Source organism: Acomys minous (assembly GCF_964271855.1).
Source record: "Acomys minous genome assembly, chromosome: 2".
NCBI lineage: Eukaryota > Metazoa > Chordata > Mammalia > Rodentia > Muridae > Acomys > Acomys minous.
In genome coordinates this window covers 12085607-12109018 of record NC_140484.1, presented here as the reverse complement: position 1 = coordinate 12109018, position 23412 = coordinate 12085607, and the positions used below count along the sequence as shown (strand labels likewise).

The window sequence follows — 23412 nt, the reverse complement described above, 5'->3', positions numbered from 1 at the left end:
ATTATTATTATTATTATTATTATTATATTGAAATTTGCTATTTATTCACTGTTGCAAACTCTCATATATATTCTATGTTGCCAAATTCTCAGAAATCCAACCAATAGAAATGTAAGTAATCATAATTATCACACTATAATTGCTGTGTATTTTTATACATCTGTGCATGCCTTTGTGTGCAAGTTCACATGTATAGGAATACATGTGGAGGCCAGAGGACCACCTCAGCTGTCAATTCCTCCAATGCTCTCCACTTGTTTTGGAATAAGATCTCTTGGCCAAAACCTGACAAGTAGGCTCTGCTGGGTGACCAGCAAGCCCAGAGATACTTCTGCCTCCGCAGTTCTGGGATTATAAGTGTACCTACCACACCCAGTTGTTTTTATGAGTGCTGGGGAATCTAAAGCAAGTCTTCATACTTGCATGGCAAAGCAATGAGGCTAGTTCTTCCACTTTTGTAGAGATGCAGATAAATCCCTATAGGAATTTGATAAGGCATCCTGGGTAGAGGAAAACACAAGTGTGGGAAGTTGTACTTCCCTTAGGAAATAGAATTCTGATAGGTACAAAGTAGTGAAAGGTGCTACAGCACACACAGGTGGAAGGGCGCTAATGTTCAGAGGCTCTAGTTAACTCTTTGCATGAGGTTTGTGATTAGGTCTTGAGGCCATACTTTGGGAGTCTCCTACACAGAGGGAGGATCTGTAGACAGAAATGTGAATGGTGACCATTGTTATTTTCAGGAATTCAATGGGACTTTACACGTAGCTGGTGAATAAGAGAGATTTGTACACGTTCCACCAAAGGACTGGGCATTTATCTGGTAGCAGCAGAGAAGACTGAGCTCAGAATGGGGTCTCTGCCAGTTCAGAGGTTTCCAGCCTCATAGAAAACTCAGTTGAGGGAATAACAGAGAAAGTCTAGAAGTAAATTACAGAATCAAAATGGGCTTTCATGTTTTGCTGATGATATTACTCAGGAAAACAAAAGTAGGACTTAGTGGGGAGAAGAACTCAAAACAAACGTGAAGCCACTGTTGTAAGCCATTGAGTTCAACCCAGAGTTCCCTCAAAAGTCACTCCTGTCGACTTCCCAACTGTAATCCCTAAAGGGAATTCTTTTGTTTGACCATTTCTAGGCATTCTAGGTAATAATTCCTTGTTCTCCCCCATGAAGGTTTGTGGCCAAACACTGTCTTACGAAAGTTCTCTCAACTTGCGTAACTGTGAATAAAAGCCATTGTTAGTGAAGGTCCAAATGAACCAAATACCTATGCTGGGGAGAGGCAGGTGACCCAGAACTTTTCTCCTAGAAAGAGGTAAACATCTTTATAGAGCCTACTCTTCTCTAGCTGCATTTACTGTGGCATTGTTTCCATCTAAATTATAACAATTATATACCCTGATCCCATTTGAAATCATTTAATTAATGAGTAGCTAACTCTCTGTGCGTTTGGAATTCTAATGAAGTCTTTTCTTCTTGTGAGTCACCTCCCTCCTCAAATTAATCATCCCTTTCCCTTCAGAAAGGCTTACACTGCCTGGATGGTGGATTGAAGAAGGTGTGTTATTTCATGTCCCAGGAAACTACATTTGTTATGGAAACCCTGACAGTCTAGAATGATCAGAGGCAGGGCAGTTTCTATTCCTGCTACTCCAAAGATTGCTTTAATTCTTCTAAATCTCAAGGGACATTGGACTCAATCATATTCTTTGACCCATAAATGAAAGAAGATAAAGCTATGGTAACAGTATTGAAAAACATGATTGATTTTGTTTGATTAATTCTATTCATTAATCAACCAAGAACTATATTAATTTAGAACCTGTTACATGAAAGAAGTACTTGTGAATGCAAAGATGGATGGCTATAATAGGCAGGTAAATCCACTGATTGAAAATTTACCAGGCAAAAGATGATGTGTGTATCTAGAGGTAAACACAAAGACTGGAAGAAAATACATCCTCAGGGTTTTCTTGAAGGGAGCACAGTCTGTATCCCATCTTTCTGAGGTCCCTGCACTGAACAAGAGTCACATTTTAAAAGAAGTCTGAAGACTACAGGAAGGCGTTGGCTTAAGTTCATCTAGTTAATGTCAAGGCAGAGGAGAACTAGGGAAAGAACCAGGCCTTCTAATTTCTCTGCTTTGTTATCTTGCCACTATTCCAAGGCCAAGAGCAAAGCAAGAACACAGAGCTGTCTGCCACTAGTGTCTGAGTAGCAGTCTAAGGATTAGCTATGGCAGAAGTTTATAACAAAGATTGAGATGGTCTCAGGTTCACAGAGCCCAAGATGAATCTGAAGTAAAGAGAGAAACACATGAAAAAAATGCATGTGGCAAGGTAAAAAGCAAAACAGAAGTAATAAATTTTAATTGATTTTCACCCCTGAAAATCTATATAATGAGAAATGGCTCTGAGAATTCATTTATTTTCTTTCTGTGGTTAGAAGAACTTCCTCAGGGAACCAAAGGGCAGGGCACCTCTTTCCAGGCAGTCATCTATATTCATGGATGAGGTGTCTACTTTTTCTTCAAGGCTCAGTATGAAAAAAAAACCAAAAAGACAGATGGCGCACATTTGGGGATAGTGTGTGCCATGAAAAACAGACTGTGAATCAAGGCCATTGAAAGACCTTGATTTAAGCATTGGCTGAACCTATAGAAATTCTGTCAATGAGGATGGTTAGGGTAATGAACCTTTGTTGTCTACAGGATTTCAAATAACTTAATGAGAATTGGGAATGGATTGGTTACTAAGTTTCTTTGAGTTCAGAAAAGGAGCAAGACAACAAGGTGAGATGGCTCAGGAGGTCAAGGCATGTGCCACCATGTGCCACAAACTGAGGTTGATTCCTGGGAAGCTGCATGGTAGCAGGAGAGAAGCAATTCTTGGAGGCTGCTTGCACACACAGACACGTGTGTGTGCACACACATAATAATTAATAATAATACATAATGATGATAATAATAATAACTTATAAGGTAATTTTTTAAAAAGGGACAAAGAATACAACTTTGAAGAAGAGGTCAAAATACTTGTTGTGACAATTATAGGGAAGAGAAGTGATGCTAGTTACAGTGAATTTGCACAAACTGGAAACTGAAACTTTTTCAGGTTTAGTGCTCTAGGGAGACAGTGAAGCAGATTACCTTTTAGGGGCAAAAAGCTTTTTTAAACCTTTTAAAATTGAAAACAACTTTCAATACACTGTATTTGATCATGTTTTTTCTTTTTTCCCCTAATTCCTCCCATTTCTCTACCTCAGCTTTATGTTCTCTCTCTTGTTTTCTTCCTCTCTCTCTCTCTCTCTTTTTTTTAAAGCATGTAATACATAGGCAGGAAGGCAGACAGACAGACAGCAATATGATGGGGCTCTGAGGAGAGATCAGGTCCACACAGCAGGATGTAAATCCCTTCTTATATGTTTCAGAGGAATGGCAGGTCAAATGCCACATGACTGCTGTGTAGGCCATCATACATGTCACATGACTGGTGTGCAGGCCATTACACATGCCACATGACTGGTGTGTAGGCCATCATACATGTCACATGACTGGTGTGCAGGCCATTACACATGCTGTATGACTGATGTGTAGGCCATCATACATGCTACGTGACTGGTATGCAGGCAATCATACATATTACATGACTGATGTGTAGGCCATCATACATGCTCTCAGGCTGTTTTTGAACTAGCTGTAAGGAGCAGAAGGGCAGGAATCTAAATAAACAAGTTACTTTAATTCTGGAAACCAAATCAATCCAGTTTTGGGAGTTACCACAATTCAACCAAAATGGAGGAGCTTAAGAAGATGACAAGAACTGGCTTTGTTTGCAAAAGTCTTGAAAATTAGGCTCACTTTGCATGGGCTCCATGTTCCTTCAATGGCTCTCCACGATCCATTTTCCATTCTTTATTCCACATGACAATTGCTAGAAACTGCTCTTTTATGTAGGATATAAATACTTCCAGAAGGCATCCCTAACCTTAAAATAGTTTCTATTTAGTTAAAAAAAATCTTTAGTAGAACTACCAGAAAATGAAGAACCCCTAGATAGCCCTTTTTCACCAAAGAAATTGTCATACAATTTTGGTTTATAGTCACACAAAGTAGGAATACAAATTAAGCATTTACTGATAATAAATCAAGAAGAAATTTATTTTAATACAATTCTTTGATACACATATAATTTTACCACTTATAAAGATTAAAACAAATTTGCATACTAATAAGATGGATATGCTGTTTATTTTACATGAAGAATTAAATCTTAACAGAAAATTTGGTAGTGCAGGATGTAGAAAGCATCTTCAGCACTTTCTGGAGTTGTTTAGTATTCTACTTTTAAAATCCTCAAGGCTGAGAATGCTATTTCACATAAATACATAGTACAAAATATCAGAAGTACATTTAGGGCTATTTCTGAAATTGTTGAAAATTTTGTCATAAACTGAAGCCAAAACTCATTTTAAATTTTTTATGAAGCCCTTTAGCAACTTAAACCAAATGATAAGATATAAAGGAAAATAGTCTCCCAAAAAATATAATTTAAAGATAAACTACCTTGATATATGCTGAGAAATGATTATAGGGAAAATAATAAGTCTTTGTTTTTTAATTAATGCATTCTGCTTTTGTAAGATCAGAAAACTCTGCACTAAAAACACTTCAGTTCACAATGGATCACAGTCTCAAGTCTGACCTGAGGTGTCTGGGGCAGCATTAGTGCAGGCTGCTACACAGTGTGAGGACATGCTCAAGGCAGAGTGCACATTGTGTGTTCAAACCCAAAATGCAAGAGAAAGGCCTCCAGAAACTTCGGGTTCACTAAACATTTGATTCTGAGTTAACTTGTAGTAATTACACAGACAGAAGACTTTTGCTGTTGCCAAATCATTTGTGAGCATCAGAGCCAGGGCTGTGGTCACATTTGGAAGTGTGACCTTTGGTCTATTGCTATAGTTTTTAGGGTTTTTTTTTCATTTGAAATTAGAATGCAGTCACATCATTTCCCTCTTTCCCTTACCTGCCTTCAATTTCTTCCATGCATCCCCTTGCTCTCTTTCCGATTCATGGCCTCACTGGGAAGCTGTCATCTTTATTGTTCAAAGTGGGTTGAGGACAGGGTCATCGTCAGGGACTTCAGAGAAACGCACATATTTAGACACCAGAGTGTATTGACAACATGAGGAGACCCATGTGTCAACGGCCTTCTGGAAGGGCTACTTGATAGTAGGACATTTAACACCTGAAGAAAGAAAGCTCATGGTTGCCAGACATTTTCATATCTCCTGAAAACACAGACACATGGCTTGGAAACCACATCATTCTTTGAAAGACTCTCCATGTACCTGCTTCCTCTTGTAGAAGCTTGACTTGTATTGGTTTGCACTTGCTTTGATACATGAGCTATTTTGTTCTCCCCAAGCCAAATGAGTGTGAAGAGTGAGCGCCCCCTAGTGGGTGGGCAATGACTCCTTACCATTAGAGGAATAATTCCAGATAAGGACCAACTTGTATCTGGAACTGATTATTTGTTGTTATTCATTAGAAGCAGTCTGTGAATTAGTTTTAATTTTCAGTTCATGACCAAGTATACCTTTTTAGTGATGTTAATACAAAATTGATGAGCATGATTTCTTTTAAAAGTCACAGCACTCTTTGTTAGGTTCAACATCTTATCGTGACACCTATTTCAACAATTTTTATGAAAAGAGATTATTAAACACTTGGTTATTAATTAATTTGTGTTTCATATCATGATTATTTTTTATGTTTGCTATCTTTGCCATCTCTTCCTTCCTTGGCAGATATCAAATCATCAGATAATTAATGTAATATTGAACAGAAGCAGAGAATAAAGGTCCATGCAGAAAAAGACTATGTGTCCAAGTCACTGACTATGATAACTGTTAAAGTGGCACAGCCTAGAATCACATGTACAATTAGTCTTAATCAGCAAAGTGTCCATAACAAGTTAGTCTGTGGGCATGAACATGAGGGATTGCTGTATTGTTTGATGCAGGAGGGCCCATCCCTCTGTGGGTGGTACCATTCTTAGGCAGATAGTCCTAGGATGTACAAGAAGGCCACCTAAACACGAGCCTGTGAGTGAACCAGAAAGTGAACCAGCAAGAATCAGAACGCAGTGATCTTCCAGGCTTTCTGCTTCATTTTCATGTTCTGACATCGTCCAGTGATGGACAGCAACCTGGATTTGTAAGCTAATATACCAGTTCCTCTATAAGTTATTTTTGGTCACATTGTTTTTATCAGAGCAAAGAGAAGTAACAAGAACAGACACTTATGAAGTTGCTGTAGAGGTATGGGAGAAAATGACTCTGGATAGAAGGAGAGAAGGATAAGGAATTTGTCAACATCCAAATATTTCTATGTGACTCGGAGCTGAGGCCCTTCAAGAAGATGAGCAGAACTCATCATCCTAATAGTGTAAAGTGATTCTTATTTTGCACTAGGCACTTGGAATTATAATCTCATGGGAATAGAGATTAGCATGCACTCAAGAATACGACTTGCCCTAAGTTAAAATTTGGAGAAAGGGCTGGGAAGCACAGTGTGAAGCAAGAAGCTGAACAAATGTAGATGAAAGGAATGGGAAAGTACCTGCCGAGATTTCACAGGAGCTGTCCGAGCCAGTCTAAAAGATTTGACTGACCCGATGCAGTCTTGAGATAAACTCTCCAAGCCTCAGACTCCCAGTATCACCACTGGGACATGAAAACGCCTAGGCTTGCAGTTGTTTGGTACTAACTTGTGCACCTGCCGCCCTTGAGCATCACAATTTGTTAGAAAGGCATCTTGCACTTCACAGGATTTCCTACTTGTGAGCTTCTTAGAATGTCTAACCTTTTTTTTTTTTTTTTTTTTTTTTGGTCCATTTCCAAAGACATATCTTCGATTACGCCATTTTCAGCACAAAGATGAAAGATGATCTTTTTGTTATCATCATTAGTGTCCTATAGCTTCTGCAACAAACCATAGACTAGATGACTTTTAAGATGCTGTTTATTATTTCACAGTTCTAGAAACCAATTTCAAAAAAAATCAAAAGATCTTTTTAGTAGAACTTACTCTATGTCTTCTTTAAAAAACCCAGGAGCTTACTGGTGTGAACTTAGTATTCTTAAAGAAATTTTCATAGAAATATATTATGTACTTTGACAGTATCCATCCCAGCTTCCCTTTATGATGGCTCTAAGCATCTCTTAGTTTTTGGATGTCTACCTCCAATTTATACTTCAGTTTTCATATGTCCTTCTCACTGCCCGTCAATCTTCATTATCTGTTACAGAATAATGTATCTCTTGTTGCTTTTAGGGCCCATCTCAGTAACTCAGGGTGCTCTCTTCTCAGTATCATGTACTTAAATCTGTAAGCTCCTTCAGTCAAATGAGGTTGCATCACAGCTTCAACGATGAGGACGTATTTATATTCTATTGAAGACCACCCTTCAATTCAGTCTATAAACGTTCCCCCTCTTTTTTCAATAGTACTTAAACTTTGGCAACTATACACATCATTGGAATGTCTTATAAAATACAGCATTTATACACACACACACACACACAGACACACATACACACACACACACATATATATGTCCTAATAAATATGTGATTTTGTTTAAAGTTTAGAATATTCAGCGTCCACCAATACAGCAGTCTATATGTGTGGTGAAGTTGATTCATATCTCAACGTCTTGGTCCTTTTTAAATGGCAACAGCTTACAGGAACTATGATTTTTCTTTGTGATCTGTCCAATGTGAACTAATCTGAGGTATTGCCTCTTTTGTTCTGGGCAATATATATAATCTTGTTAATTTATTTCAAGATCATTTAAAGTGTCGTTGATCTTGTTGAACTGTTCACTTACTTTGGCCACATACATATAGAAACACTTTACCAACTGCTATTACTATCTAAAAACCTCAGCTGTATGAAGCTAATTTCTGTGATCCAATCTTGATGCCAGTACCAGAAAGAGGGGTTGACGGTTTTCCCTATTACATTATATCCTATTAAACTCTACCTGTCTGTAGAGTGTCAGAACTGACTGGGTCCTGATTACCATAAAGCACATTGACTGTTCTTTCTAGCTGTGTGTTATTGGAAAATTAGATTTCTGTTGATAAGCCGTTTAATAAGAATGATGAACAGGGAAAAACAGACAACAGAACCTGGCAAGCTGACTACCCATACTTCCCCTGGGGTTGATTTTGGTATGTTAATTAGGTACCATTTAGTCACATCACCTTACTAGCACCTGGTTCATATTTTAAAAGTTTTCTTCAAAACTGGTCTGCAGACTCTGTCATCTGCCTTGCTGATGTCCAGGTAAATCATGTACTTTGTATTTTCTTTTTTCTGCCTACCAATCTTCTAATAGAAACAAATAGGATTAATCTGACATGATGTATGTTGTGAGCCATGAAATACATGTTTAGAGAAGAGAGAAATGTTTTCTTTAATATCACTGGCATCCTACTGCTCAGTCAAGGAAGGCTTACCACAGGAAATAGTGTTTCAATGTGGGAAGATTTTGATATCTGAGCAGAGAGGAAAAGAGACATTTGTCAAGGTCCTCTTCAATGTTTTATTTATTTTTTACTGATTCAGTTATTAATTTAACTGTCTTATTGCCAAGCAAGTAGAGCCTTATCATTAGAAGTAGCTGTTTTCTTAAATTTTTAAGGGAGCTGACATGGCAACAGATTTCTGTAATCTCAGAACTTGGAAGGTGGATACAGGAGGATTAGAAGTTCAAGGTTGTCCTTGGCTATATAGATTGCGTTCAGCCTGGGTACGTGTGACCCTGCCTCAGAAACAAACAAACAAACCCAAAAATATTTTTTTAAGGAAGTAAATATGTTTTCACCCTCTGAAATAGTTCAGAACTAAATAATGGAAATACTTTAGTGGATGATATGGCGTCTCTTATTGGTTTGGAAACTAATGTAGTTAGCAAGAATTTTAAAAAAGAGACACAGAAAATTCAGGAGAAACACAGTATCAGCTATATATATATATATGTGGAATATTGTAGCTCAAAACTTTGAGTCCATGCCAAGCTAGGGTTTTAAAAAGACCAAACAGGCTTGATAAAATGTAGCTCTCAGTTTCTCTCTCAAAGTCTGTTTAATCTTTTAGATAAGGCTGTAAACCTTTCATTTAATTTTTATCTGATAATACATTCAAAGCTGTTTCCCAAGATTTATTTTAAGTTAGATGATCTACAGATCCAATCTTACTGTTCCCCACATTTTACAATTTATTTCAGTCCTCACTCTCCCTCCTGTAAGCGCCTTCATCTCCCAGAGAGTCCAAGGAAACATCCCAATGAGAAGCCCCTTGGTTATCATCCTAAGACTATCTGAACCAGGGCGTAGGGGAAGGCAGGACTGGAAGTGTGGCTGAGGCTGGCTAAAATGGACAGCCTCCAGCTCCCTGAAAGATTTCCGTTGTTCTGAGCTCCCAGTGTGACTGGTCTCACCTCTCCATCACAGTGATAGATGCCCTGCACTGTGGTCTCATGACATGCCACCCCAGTTGAGAATTGATGGCCAGTCTTTTTTTTTTTTAATTTTTTTCTAGAATGATTGATCATTCATATTTATAGGCCCATCAACAACGGGGCTTTACAAAGGTCAGTATTGATTATTTGGACCACGCAGAGGGCATTCTTCATTACTGTACATAAATATGACTTTCTTTTATTGGAATGCTATGATTTTTCAAGAAAGGCAGAAGGAGAATAAGGATTCATATGAGTCATATGGTGGGAATTTCAATTAAAATGCACAGAGGTGGTCACAGGATTTTACTATCAGCAGTGTCATACTTAGATAATATATTTCACTGTTCCCAGTGTGGTGGGCAAATGTGCAAACACGCATGTGCATAAGCACACACACATTCTCTCTGTCTCTCTGTCTCTGTCTTTCTTTGTCTGTCTGTCTGTCTGTCTCTCTCTCTGTTTCTCTGTCTCTCTGTCATTGTCTGTCTATCTCTCTTTGTCTCTGTCTCTGTTCCTGTCTCTGTCTCTGTCTGTCTGTCTCTCTCTCTGTCTCTCCCTCTCTCTCTGTCTCTCTGTCTGTCTGTCTGTCTGTCTGTCTGTCTGTCTGTCTCTCTCTCTCTCTCTCTCTCTCTCTCTCTCTCTCACACACACACACACACACACACACACACACACACACACACACACACACACACGTTCTATAGATGAGGGAAGCATTCCTAGCACTGAACGTGGTAGACAAACTACTAATCCTGACATTAAGACTAAACATAAAATCTTTGTATTAAAATGCAAAGAACGGTTTCATGTGGGTGATAGATTATCTCCATCCTTCCTGTGAAGCACATAGAGTCATTTTGCAATAAAAACAAGTGATATTAAACCTACTGGGAACGACAGCCACTTGGCTGAATATGTAAAGCTCCTGGTCATTGAATAGTGAGAGCATCCTGTTAAGGGACTCGCTTTGGATGGATACAACAAATCCAGGCTGTCCTGGTAGTCTCCTCTCTAGTCTCAACTTTTACTGACTGGTTTCAGGTTTCTTGTTATTTATACTCCTTCCCTCAACACTTAGAGTCTTCGGTCACTTCAGCCTGCGCTCTGAATGGCAGTTGGTGAAAGTGGACTACAGGTCTATCTTCAGCCGGCGCTGTACCAAGGAGGACTTTGAGACTTGGCACCTGCTCAATCAGGTACCCCTACAGTATGATGAGCTGGCCTGTAGAAACAGGAACTACTGTGCTGGGTGAAGTTTTCTCTGATCTGATTTTCTTGGGAAAGTGAGGTAGTGTGTCATTTTGACCATGTGGGTATAACTATGACCAAAATAATTTTGCATACCCAGGACCAAAAGGGGTAGATAGCATACATTCCAGAATTTGATGTACTTATTAGGTCACTGAATTTCTAGGAGGAAAAGATGTGGTAATGGCTTAGGGTGTCAGATCCATTAGCAAAGAAGTCTGTACCAGGCAGTTAGGAGGCCTCCTATATTATGGCCATCTGCCTTGCCATTGTAGAAGGTACGAGCACGTCTCAGGACAGCTTGGAATAAGGGCCCTAAAGCACCAGAAAAGGAATGCTAAGAAAAGATGCATGGTGGATGCGTCTAGTGATGGCAGATATTTATCATGCAGTATAGTAGACTTCTCCACTCTTCTCAACCCTATGTCCTTGGATTTTGTATCGCCAACTTCTATTCTTTTTGCTCTTTTCTATGAGTTAGGACTTTAGTTTAATCACTCATCAGAGCGAAAGGGGGAGCAGATGGCAAAGAATGAAAGAGAGGAAAGAGAGGGGTTATACTTATGAGGTTAACCTCAAGTTCAGTGTGAAGATAATATAAACAATAAAAGCAGTATACCAGAAGTTGTATGATCATTACTTTAGTTGCTAAAGCCACTTGGATGATGGCATGCTGGTCTGGAGAGCCTGAAGTCCTGTGTTCTCTACAAAGTTGGAGAAAAAACAGTAGTACAGAGACATTACTGATAAGATGAATAGAGGGGTGGATCTGGGCCAGCCAGCTATAGTGGTCCTTTCATGTGGCCATAAAAGATGAGCACTTTCATCCTTGAAACTCCTGCATGGTTGCTGAAAAAATGAGACTGCTACATTGAATACTAAAAGCCAGTGCTTTTGTGCCCAGTTGGCTTATTTCACCTCCTGTGTGTTTTATTGCCTGTCTCACTATGGACTTTCTCTTTGAGGGAGAGCCTTGTGTCATGGGGGAAAGGAAAATATTCAAGAAACGCAAGCCAGGTGCTCAGTGTGCCCTTGGCAGAGGCTACTCTGGATCAGTGGTATCGGAACCCTGTGTCTGTGCTGACTGGGACTTCGAATGGTGAGTCCTTTGAAATTTCATCTTCAGTTCCAACCAGGTATTTACCTACTTGTGGGTGGTGGTGGTGGTGGTGGTGGTGAAGGTGGCGTCAGTAGAGGCAAGTTAGACCCAGATGCAGGATGTGCTCTGTGGTCCTAGTTGCTGGAGCAGACAGGAAGTCTGCCTCACCTGAAAGTGAGGGTGAGGCACATTGATGGGGAATCCCAGTGCTGTCTGAGAAGCATTTCCTCAGGGTCTTTCATTATCTTCTCATCAGTGAGTATCTGTAGTCCTGGAGGAGTCAGGATGTGATGCATCCTAATGAGGCTTAAAGAGCTACTCTCCTAGGCAGATACCTTCATGCATGTTCTCTCAAATTGTACCCTATGTGTGAGGACACTGTCATCATTTCTTCTTATCTTTATTTTTAACCTACATATAATATTTGCATATATTTATAAGCCAGCACAATAATTTCTGCACATATAACACTGTGAAATGATCAAATCAATGCAATTAACATTTCTTTTGTATATATTTTATTAACTTATTCATATTACATCTCAATTGCATTTCTATCTGCTCAAAATCGGTCAGTTCTTTGTGTTGGAAATCTTTGGATTCTTTCAGTTGTAGACTACAATTCTGCCTCTAATGACAACGGAACACTGCAACTTATAATTAGAATTCTGATATCTAATATTTCCTACAGTAGAAAGTTCCCAAATGTGAACACTTCTTACCTCCAGCTTCAATTTCATTCTCCTCTGAGGTAGGTCTGTTTGATACATCTGGTTTTCTAAGAGAGCTGGCAGAGCAAGTGTGCCCGAAGAATCCTTTTTACTGGAAGATAGTCCTTGCCCAGTTTCTCCAGTTTCCACCAAACGCAGAGCTGCCCACCCCCAACATGAACATGTGGCTGCGATAAAGTCCCAGGAGGCATTTGTTTCTCTTCTCCCTACCTTCAGGTCCAGGCCTTGACGAAGCCCTTTTAGGTTCTCCCTCCAAACCATGCTGTCCGTAAAAGCACTTCCACCCGTCCATCCAGCTGTTGTTATCACTACAAGTGTGTACTAACTCCCTCACTCCTCACCCACCCCCATCACCCTAAAATCCCACATGTATGTCTGCAATCCTAACTACTGGACCAGGTAATACTTATTTTAAATTTCCAAGTCAGATCTTATCACTCCTGTGCTTGAGATAACTTGATGGATTTATCTCTCCCATAAGGTACTGCGCTGTTGTAGGCACTTTGGACCGGTATCCTTTTCTATCCCATTTATTTTTTTATTGTTCTTCCTTCATTTACTATATTACAGCCATACTCTGAGCTGCAGTAATTAGTCCTAGGAAAAGGAATGAAGTACACAACAGTTTCCTCTGAGTTTCACCATGGCTGCCACCTTTTAATCACTCACGTGTCTTTGAAACTTTTAGCTTCATAGAACAACTGAAGACACGGGTCTCGTGTGTATACTCTGGTGCTCTGTAGCACACCGCCCTGTCTCTGTCTTGTTAGAATTCACCCTATGAAGTCATTATGCTTTTGGATGTTTTGTTTTCATCTGTCTGTCCCGAGTGGAATGCAAGTGCTGTGAATGCAGGAGCTTCCCTCACTGCCGACTCCATGGGAAACATTCAGTAAAGAGTTCTGACTCTTAAGAGAGTCAGAAACCTCCCCAGTTCTGGGAATATGTGGCTATCTTTCTGGTCCCTGCTAGATGAATGCTTCCTATGTGTCCAGTCAGAAGCTCAACTTCCATTTGGTAATTTATATTGATAGTCCCGGGTTAGTGGAAACAGCTAATGGCTCAAGCATCATCCGTAGACGAGGAAGGAGATGGGCAGAGGCAGAGTTGCCTCGTACAGAGTAGCAAAGAGTGTTTCAGTGCACAGGGCACCTAGCCCTGCGCAGCAGCCTTTCCTCTCCCTCTCCATGGTATCTAGCTGTGGATAGGCCCAAGTCACTTGTGTACAGTTATCATGCCTGTCCCCTGTCCATCCCTTATTCTTTGGTAACCTGGCTTCAGTGAAATTTATTAAAGTGAGATGTACCAAATAGAATTTAAATTTCAACAGCAGGGTCTTTTTTATGTTAGGAGATCTTTTGAAACCAAAACTATTGTCACAGCTGGGACAAGTATTTTTTAATTATGAACCACAGGCCAGTGTACAATCGTATCAAGAAGCTGTATTAGTCTCCTTAGAAATATAAGGTGGATATTGTATTTTCTGCTTTTCTCACGGCTGTGACAAAATGCCCGAAAAAGGCAACTTAAAGGAAAAATTTGTAATTAGGGTTTGCGGTTTAAGAGCCTCTAGTCCATCATGGCAACAGGAATACGCACTGGGACTTTGCAAATGGGAGGGCAAGAAGCAGACAGTGCACAGGAAGTCAGGCCAGGCTATAACATTCTTAAAGCCTACCCCTAGTGACTCACCTACCTTCTCCATGGAAGGTACACTTCCTAAAGTTTCCACTGCCTGACAAAACACTGCTACTAGCGTGGTACCAAATGTTCAAACCGGTGTGCCTAGGAGGGGCATTCACGTTCAAACCACAAAAAAATCCCAGAGTGCCTTGCGTCCTTGTCCCAACTGACCCATGGAGGTCCACTGCCTTTGAGTATGCCACATTACAGATTCCGCTGTGTGTCCTTGAGCCAAAGCAGTCTTTTACTCATTGCTAGGAGGGCTCACAAGTAAGAAGGAAAAGAGACTATAAAGGAATATTTCTTTCCTTAACCTATTCTATTTACTGGTCTGGAAAAAAAAATCCCAACACTTGCATTCACAGGTTTTTATTCTGGGAAATTTTCTTAATTTCTGTGTCTTTACTTCCTTAGCTGTGATATAAAAATACATAACACATATCTCATCAGGTCCTAGGGAGAAGTAAATGAATTGGTAAATGAATGAAGGTGGGTCTTTAATATAGATAAGGCACTTATCCAAGTTGTGTATGGCATAAGCCTACAGCACGTGGTAGCTGCTGCTGCTGCTGAGGTTGTGAGTTTGTACCTCAGAGTTACGTGAGCCCCATAGGGCTCGTACATTCAAGTAATCTCTGTTTTCAAAGTTGTACCTTTGGGTGTTATGCAATTATTTTAATGCTAGTAACAATACTTAAAGTGTTTTTGAGCCCCTCTTTCGGGACTGCTGTCAGAATCTCAGTAAAAATGGTTAATGGGAAGAGGAGGGAACCCTTTGCTGCATTTTGTGGGTCTTTCATTTGTGCTGCTAGAGATGTCAAGACACTGATGTCAGCATCCTGACCTTCGCCATCCCAATGAGAAGCACATGAGCAGTTTGTTCGTAAGTCACCTAACCATAGTTACGTAAGCGGTGGAGGCAGAGTTGAGATTCAAATGCAGGCATGGCTAAATTTTAGCTTGTTGCCTCTACGTCATCTATTGCTCAGGAAACCTAACAGGTCTTATTATTTGAGATTTCTTTTATGTTTCAGACGGAATAAGATCTCTGCATTTAGTTCCTTTGAAATTAAGGCTCATCTGCAGATGACCCAGGGTGCTACTTTAAGTGAAATTTAATATAGACTATTTCATTAACTCCAAAGACAATTTCAAATAAAGAAATTTTTACCATTGCTTGTGGAATTGTAATAGGTATATAGTCTCTAAGAAGAAATTATGGATTTTTAGAAATAAGGTATTAGATGTTTGCTTTTTTATTATCAGTCATACCTTATATTAAAAAAAAAAAGGCAGAAAACACTTGAGATTAATGTAGGGTCAGCCAAAAGAAGAGGCCTGGTTTCACTGCCTGACCACCATGAGAACAGCAACAACAGCAGAGGTCATGTGACCCAATGGTGTGCTTTTACTGCTTCTGAGTATGAAAGCAGCAGTTGTTGATGGCAATTCCTGGCTTATTAGCAGTGCATTTAGGGTAAATGTTTGAAATTGTTCTCAGTTATCTGTATTGAATTTAAAGCTTTCAGGGCTGAGAGAGATGGCCCAGTAGTTAAGGCATTGGTTGTTCTTGCAGAGGACTGGGGCTCAGTTCCCAGCATCCACATAGTGATTTACAAGCATCTATAAATCCAGATTTAGGGCAACTGATACCCTCTTCTGATCTTAACCAGCACTAGGTATATACACAGTGCATGTGCATAAGTGCAGACAAAGCACTCACCCATAAAATAAAATAAATAGATTTGTTAAAAGTAAAATAAAATACAGTTTTTCATCAAATGCAATTTGTGTCTTGGTCTTTAGTGTTAATCTTGGAAACTAGTATCTGAGCAAAGTGTCCTAGCCTGTGGTCCGCTCTTGGGAGTTCCCTGTTCAGTCAGTTCTAGCCATTAGCATACACATTCCACTGAGGTGTGACCCTAAGCCAAAGAAGGCCTGCTTCTCTGGTTGCCTCAGACAAAGTGCAAGGCTCAGAGAGCAGCAGGAAGTGTATAACTTACTTTAGTTCGTTTGGCAAGGTTGTAGGCTAGGGGCAATATGTTTAGTACCTCCATATGGTGAGAACTAAATGGCACACAGCCTGGGTTCACAAGGAGAAGGTAATTTTTCTTAAAGGGAGAAATGTATTGAGCCTCAGAAGTATGTACCTGTAGAACAAAGTTTAGGTTAAAAAAATGTAAACTTCATACAAGGATTGGGGTTTCTACTTAGGAGCCTAAAAGATTCTCAGCCCAAGCTTGCTGGAAAGAGCTACTCCAAAACAACTGCCTCCAGGGCACTGTTGAAAACGAATTCCCACTGAGAAGAGAGCCAAGGTTGCCAATAGAGAGTCAGCTGCTGAGAGGGGCTTGCTCTAACTCCCTGGGAGGGCCCAGGAGAGGCTAGCCCTCTGGGAGAGGGAGGTACTTGCCCCCCCCCCCCACCGTGGTAAAACAGGAAGCAGCTGCCCTTTTCTTTTCTTTTTATTAATTTATTCATATTACATCTCAATTGTTAGCCTATCCCTTGTATCCTCCCTCCCTCCCGCTTCCCCCCTACTCCCCTCCCCTATGTCTGTGACTGAGGAGGACCTCCTCCCCCTATATATGCTCTTAGGGTATTGAGTCTCTTCTTGGTAACTTGCTATCCTTCCTCTGAGTGCCACCAGGCCTCCCTATCCAGGGGATGTGGTCAGAGATGGGGCACCAGAGTTTGTGTGAAAGTCAGATCTCCTTCTCCACTCAATGGTGGAGAATGTCCTGTCCATCGGCTAGTCTGGATAGGGGTTCGAAGTTTACTGCCTATATTTTCCTTGGCTGGTTCCATAGTTTGAGGAGGACCCCAGGACCCAGATCTGCCTGTCATAAAGTTCCTCACTCAGAAGCAAAAAGAGTTAAATGGTATATACTCACTTATATCGAGACACTAGTCCAAGGGGTACGTCCCATGAAAAACTTTACTTACCAGGAAAGTGGGTCAGAGGGGAGGACATCCTATTGAGACTTTAGGTGAGAGAAGCATGGGAGAATGAGGAAATAGAAGGATCCAGAGGGTCCAGCTGCCCTTTTCTTGCTCACTCCTTTTGCTCATTCAACGGTAACCTTAGCTGAGTAGCTGTTATGCACCCTCATGTTGCAAAAGTCTTTTACATGAATAATCTCAATTTCTCATCTAGCCCTTGGAAGAATTGGGCATTTTATATATGGAAATGGATACAAAGAAGGCTTCATTCACTCAACATAGTAATATGCTAATTTCTTGGGTCTGAGATATAGAATATCATAATGGTTTCTTCCATTTTCATTATGGAGTCATGATAGGGTGAGATTATCCAGTAGAGGTGCAAAAGACACAGGGAAAAGGATTTTGGGACGCCACATATACAATTTCAGGTGTACCTACAGTCCAGACAGCCTTTGTTTTTATGCATATGGAACATAAGTGAGCATGTGTTATTTTTTTTGACAGTGGACAAGCTAACATATAAACAAGACATTAAACAATGTATCAATAAGAGTTACTGCACCAAAGATGACAAACTAAAACAGACATAATATAATAAAGTATTGAGTTTTATGATCCAGTACTGAGTCCATTATGGCAGCCACAAGTCACATGTGATTGCTTGCGTTAAAATTAAATTAAATTAAATTAAATGCAAGTCCTTAGTTGCACCAGTTACTGGTCACCATAGTGGAGCATATCTATCTAAAATAGTTCCACTGTAGACGTTTCTGTGAGACAGAGCTGGCTTTACATGGGTGGAGAGGTGGTTAGAGCAAAGAGATCATAGAATAAGTAGATCGCATGTCATCATAGACGGTTTCATCCAGGGAGTGGTAATGGAGCTTACCAACTAATTAAATAAAATAAACATATCTTTTGGGAAGTGGGCAACAGAGTATCTTAAACAGAGCAGATATATAAGCAAGCTTTTAGTGGGGAGAAGGCTAAGGCTGATGGCTACAGTGGGATTAGCTCAGAAGTGCTTAAGGTGTTATTGTCCGATTTTCTCAGTACTATTTGGCTAACATATAATAGCCTCTTTTTCTATGGCTGCGTTTGGGTTCATGCTGTGCCCACTGAGGATGATAACTATTACACTATGGTAGCTGCTTCTGTTTTGTGTGTGCTCTCACTGTGCCTGAAAAGATCCACCTGACCCCAAGCCCACCCTGATGCGCTCTTAAAATGGGATCAAAGCACCTGTCAGGCCTGCATCCCGCAATCTCAGCTGCAAGGCGGGAAGGCAGAGGGAGAGTGGGGTCAGAGATACTCCGCTGGCCTGTGCCTGGCCTGACGCTCACGTAGGTTTGGTGGGAAGAGACCCCGGGCTTCCTGACTGGTGGAGAGTTTCAGAATGGGACTAGAAAGACAGTTCAGCAGTTAGGAACATACGCTGGTCTTGCAGAGGAGGTGGGTTTAGTCCCTAGCGCCCACATTGCATGGCTCACAACCACAGCTTCAAGGTATCCAATGTCTCCACGGGAATTTGCACTCATGTGTGCTTGTGCACATCCATGTGTGCAAGCATACACATACACACAGACACACACACAGAGACACACACACACACATTTTATTTTCTAAATTATCCTTGCTATTCTCCTTCTGAATCTGAGGCTTTTTCTTTGGGGAGTGGGTTGGCAGTGGACCATATACATATTCTTGGAAATAGACAGATTTTTCCATAAGCAGGTAGGCATCTACGGCTTCTGTAATCAAGCAACACACAGGGGTGAATTATGTCTTGAAGTGAACTGCCTGTGTGTATGTGCGTGTGTACAGAATCTGGCAGCATACTTCCCTGAGGCAAGCCAGATTTTCTGGTGTATTCTGTTCAGATCTCACAAGTCGTCAGCTCCCACCTTTTGCCAGGCAGCTGCAGAAGCAGGAGGCTGTTTGTTTGTTTAGGTCCTGCGGACTCATGAGCTGGGAGGGAGGCTGGACAGTGTGAGAGAGTTTAATATGCATTTAGCAGAAATTAATGAAGAAGTCCACAGCTTGGAGGCAGCCAGTTTTCGGTTAGTGTTGTTAAATATTAATGAGGTGCTTTTGCTCTTTGGGGCAGAGCAGCACGGTTGATGCACCTTTTTTAATTACCGCAGCGCTAACAGGTAGCCGAGCTGAACAGAACTGCTGAAGACGGCTACAGTTTGCAAAGAGCCTTGAAAACATTTCTACCCTCCCCACGGCTGCTTGAGAAAAGCATCCTTCCTTTGCAGATTCCCAACATTGTCCAGGGTCAGCAGGACTGGTCAACAGGTTCATCTCATAAAGCCATAGGGGAATTTTCTAGAAGTGGTATACGCATACCACAGTCCAGCGTTTCCATGCATAAATAATGCTTGAAATTCGATGTTCAGTGGCGTGCTGACAAATGTTTAACTCTTTGGGAACAAACTCTGAATGCTGTACATGTTTCCACAGTGGTCGATTTCAGCATTAGCCTAACGAATGAAGAACTGATAATAAGAGACAGCAGCCCCACTTTATATAATATTCCTAACAGCAGAAACATGTATGTAAAAGACCTCGAGAGCATAAACAATATAACAATACTCACATGCAATTCAACATATGTTTTAAGTAGTAACATATATACAATAAGTTGTAGTTATGTGATACTAAAATACAATAAAGCAGTAGGAAATTATGTTTTGTGTATTTATTGACTTTTAAATATAGTTTGTGTGAAGAAATGTCATGCGTTTTAATTTTTAGTAGTGGCTTTAAAAACTGTTAATTACCTTGCAAAATTCCCCAAATTTTAAGAGTCATATCTCATTGGCTATTATAAGGTACTCTGAATCCAGGTGAACTATGGGCCATTAGCTCCCCATTTGTGGATCAGACCCTTGGTAGAGGATTCACCTGGCAGAGATGTCTCTTTCACTTTTCTTCCTTCCAGCTGCATGGAAGCATGGTTTGTTCCAAGGCTGATTTTGAGTTCCGCCTTTCCACTGATTGACAGCTCTGTGCACATCCAGTCCACTCATCTCCTGAGCATTTGGAGATGCTACAGTTCACCCTTAGTGGCAATATAGCCTCACAGCTGAGTGAAATCATGCCGTGGTTGCATTTGAAACACGGTCCCTCTAGTCACCTCCATTGAATCGTGTCTCTTTCTGCAAGAAATCAATAACAAATATATTAGCCATTTCTGTTTCCAACATGTGATAGCCCCCCAAATTGCATGCAGTGAACTACAGATACATTCATATAACCTATTTATTAGAGAAGAAAGATGCTAAAGAAGGAAGATGCCAAAACACGGGGGGGGGGGCAGGCAGGGGGAGGCATAGTGAGCCACACCCAGAGCATAACATGCATAAAGTGGGCTAAAAGGCTGGCTAGAAGTAGGCTGGGCTTCCAATGTAGATAGCAATATACATGACCTGATCCATCAGTCAGTGCGTCTTTATGCTGGGTTAGGTTTGGAGTGTGAGACAAACAGCCTCAAAGGATGGAAGAAACAATGCAGGGCAGGTCTTGTCACATTCTTTTGATGGGTCATGACATACAGTGAACGATACATGAGGCATGGTTGCCTTTGTATACCTGTCTTCCTTCCATTTCTGTCCTGCATTCACTCAGATAATTTCCCAGCATTATCAAAGGAATTTCACAAATTCTTAGTTCAAAGACTATGGAAGAAGAAAAAGGAAATATATAAATGCAGCACAGAAAGTGACCTACCTGCCCCCATCCCTGCCCCCTGTGCCTCCCCAACACTCAGTGGGTGGATACTCAGATTCTGAGGTTGTGCTGTCTGGGTTGCAGGATTCTCTTGACATTGAACTTGGAAGCATGGACTGAGAGGGCGCTCTCAGTGAGCTCTGGCTGCTTCTAAGAGTGTAATCCCCTCCACCCATTTTATTACTCTTATATTTTGACATTTACACATCTGAAAATCTTATGAAACTCCACAAAGGAGAGGCTTGCTATTCGGCGTCAGATGCTGTGGCTGTGGTCCTGTAGAAGCACAGAAAAGAACTCTAGTTTTATTTTTAAACATGTATAGGCCTCCTATCTAATCATGAGAAATTTGAATTCCTGCGGACATACATGTGACTATAAACAAACACCCCACACACAAGCTTGAAAGCAGTTGAATTTAATGTAAGCATGTATATAAATTCTATAAAATTAATTTTCAGACAGTACATATTGAATCATTACATAGAAATGTATCTTGACCTTTAAATACATCTTCCTTGTTTCCACTTATTTAATTAATTCTGTATTTCAAAGTATGATTTTAAATACATAGTGACCCACCACTCTCACTCCAAGCTTGTCACATATTTGAATTCATGTACTTTCTAGTCTGATTTTTTTTGATAATCTGTTTTTCTTTCTAGACTATATAATTCTAAATGATGAGACCACATCTAAAAGCCTACTCTTTTTTAAGACAAGGGTATTTGCCTCACTAGGGCTAGTTAAAACAGTGAGTTAAGACTTTGGGGAGGAAAGGGAGCGTATGTATAGTTAAGTTTGCCTTTGGGTGTTTTAACAGTTCCTTACACATCTCATTCTACCATGCTTACTTTTTTGACAGTGACTATGGCTATGAGAGACATGGTGAGAGCCAGTGTGTCCCAGCTTTCTGGTACAACCCAGCTTCCCCCTCAAAGGACTGCAGCCTTGGTCAAAGCTATCTTAACAGCACTGGGTAAGTCAAATACCTGAAGGACCTCCACTCCTTATCCAGTCCCAATGGTGAAATGAAATGAAATTTATCTTCATTGAAAAAGATGAGTGTAGGTAGGGTAAGTTTGTGTTGAGGGGATTCTGAGGGAAACTGTGAAAATGTTCAGCCAATGACAGCTTGTTTAGAAACCACCAGAAGAAAGTATCAGGCAGGAAATACTCTTTACAGTTGACCTCTAGAAAACTATAGTTGCTGGTCAGTTAAAACCTCCCTTGAATGCCTTACTTTTTTGGGCTTCACCTGAAGTAAATTGATTTAAATAGTGTGTAGATGTTACAGTGCTCCCTATGGGAATCAATGGGCATTCTCAAACAGTAAACACGTGATACATCAAACAAAAACTTACAAGTGCCATCCTAGATACTTCTGGAATAAGAAGACCAAGGGTTTTTTTTTTAATTTTATCACAGTCCACTTAGTTATCCTCAGACACTTGGCAAAGGTTTTCTTGGCGATGTGGTGTTTCACCCTTTTCTTAACTACTTCTGTGACTCAGGAGAAATCTATAGAGTGCACAAATGGGACCGTGACACACTTGTCACATTTTGATGCATCTTATTGTTACTTCAAGTTCTGTGAGTCAGCGTCTGACTTGGGACATCTGGAGGGAAGTTGGTTTCTTCTTCTGTAACAGTTCTCCACATGGGGTGGGGAGGTTGCAGGTGTTCCAGACCACTCTGAGAGGGGCAAGACAGTGAGTGTCTGGACTGCACTCCCATCTCTGCCAGTGTTTCTTCTACCATTGTAGCCATGCTGTCCAGCTTCATTTCCTTTGACCTTGTATGGTTGCAGAGAGTCTTATGTAGTATCTAAATAGCAGCCGTCTGCTAAGGGAGCATAGACATCATCAAGGCATGGGTGTTCACGTAGTCTGAAATACTCTAAAATCGTGATCTTTTTATTTTAAATATTTGATTCTGGGGAGGTGCACTTATTCCTAGATCCCATGTGCTTTACTGTAGTGTTTTTGCAGGAAATATGGTTTAGAGATTTAAGTCATCCAATGCAGATTGAACAGTTTGAAGTTACGGAGCTGGACTGTAAGAGAGCAGAAGGAGATCATAGTGGTCACATGGAGTCATCTGCAACAGCCAGCCTCTATCCTCAGAATCCTCTGGAAACCACTCAGAATGAATTCTCTTAGGACAGATCACATAACCACGTGTAATATAGAGCTAGATCCAATTTTAGGTTACATAGGTTTGCCAAAACAGCAAACCGCTGACCAAATAAAGCAAGGAGATGAAAAATCTATTCACTTTTTCCCCCACAGGATTTCCTATAGGTATCTGTAGACACCACCAGTTTTCCTAAGTTTAACCTATATTATACATTACAAACAGGGTTTCTTGTTAGCTGTCTAAAAGAGGAAGTGACAAATAAAGTTTGCCTTATGAAACAGTCACTCTAAGA

At 40.5% G+C, this 23412-nt stretch overlaps 1 protein-coding gene across 1 annotated transcript in view; it reads left to right on the top strand.

The window, feature by feature from the left end:
- Positions 1-23412, top strand: part of SORCS3 (sortilin related VPS10 domain containing receptor 3) — a 613431-nt gene that overhangs the window by 550185 nt on the left and 39834 nt on the right. Inside the window, exons 15-17 of the mRNA XM_084772036.1 lie at positions 10618-10735; positions 11753-11886; positions 21847-21960. Coding sequence (XP_084628162.1) covers positions 10618-10735; positions 11753-11886; positions 21847-21960 — 366 coding nt within the window. The remainder of the gene's footprint in view (positions 1-10617; positions 10736-11752; positions 11887-21846; positions 21961-23412) is intronic.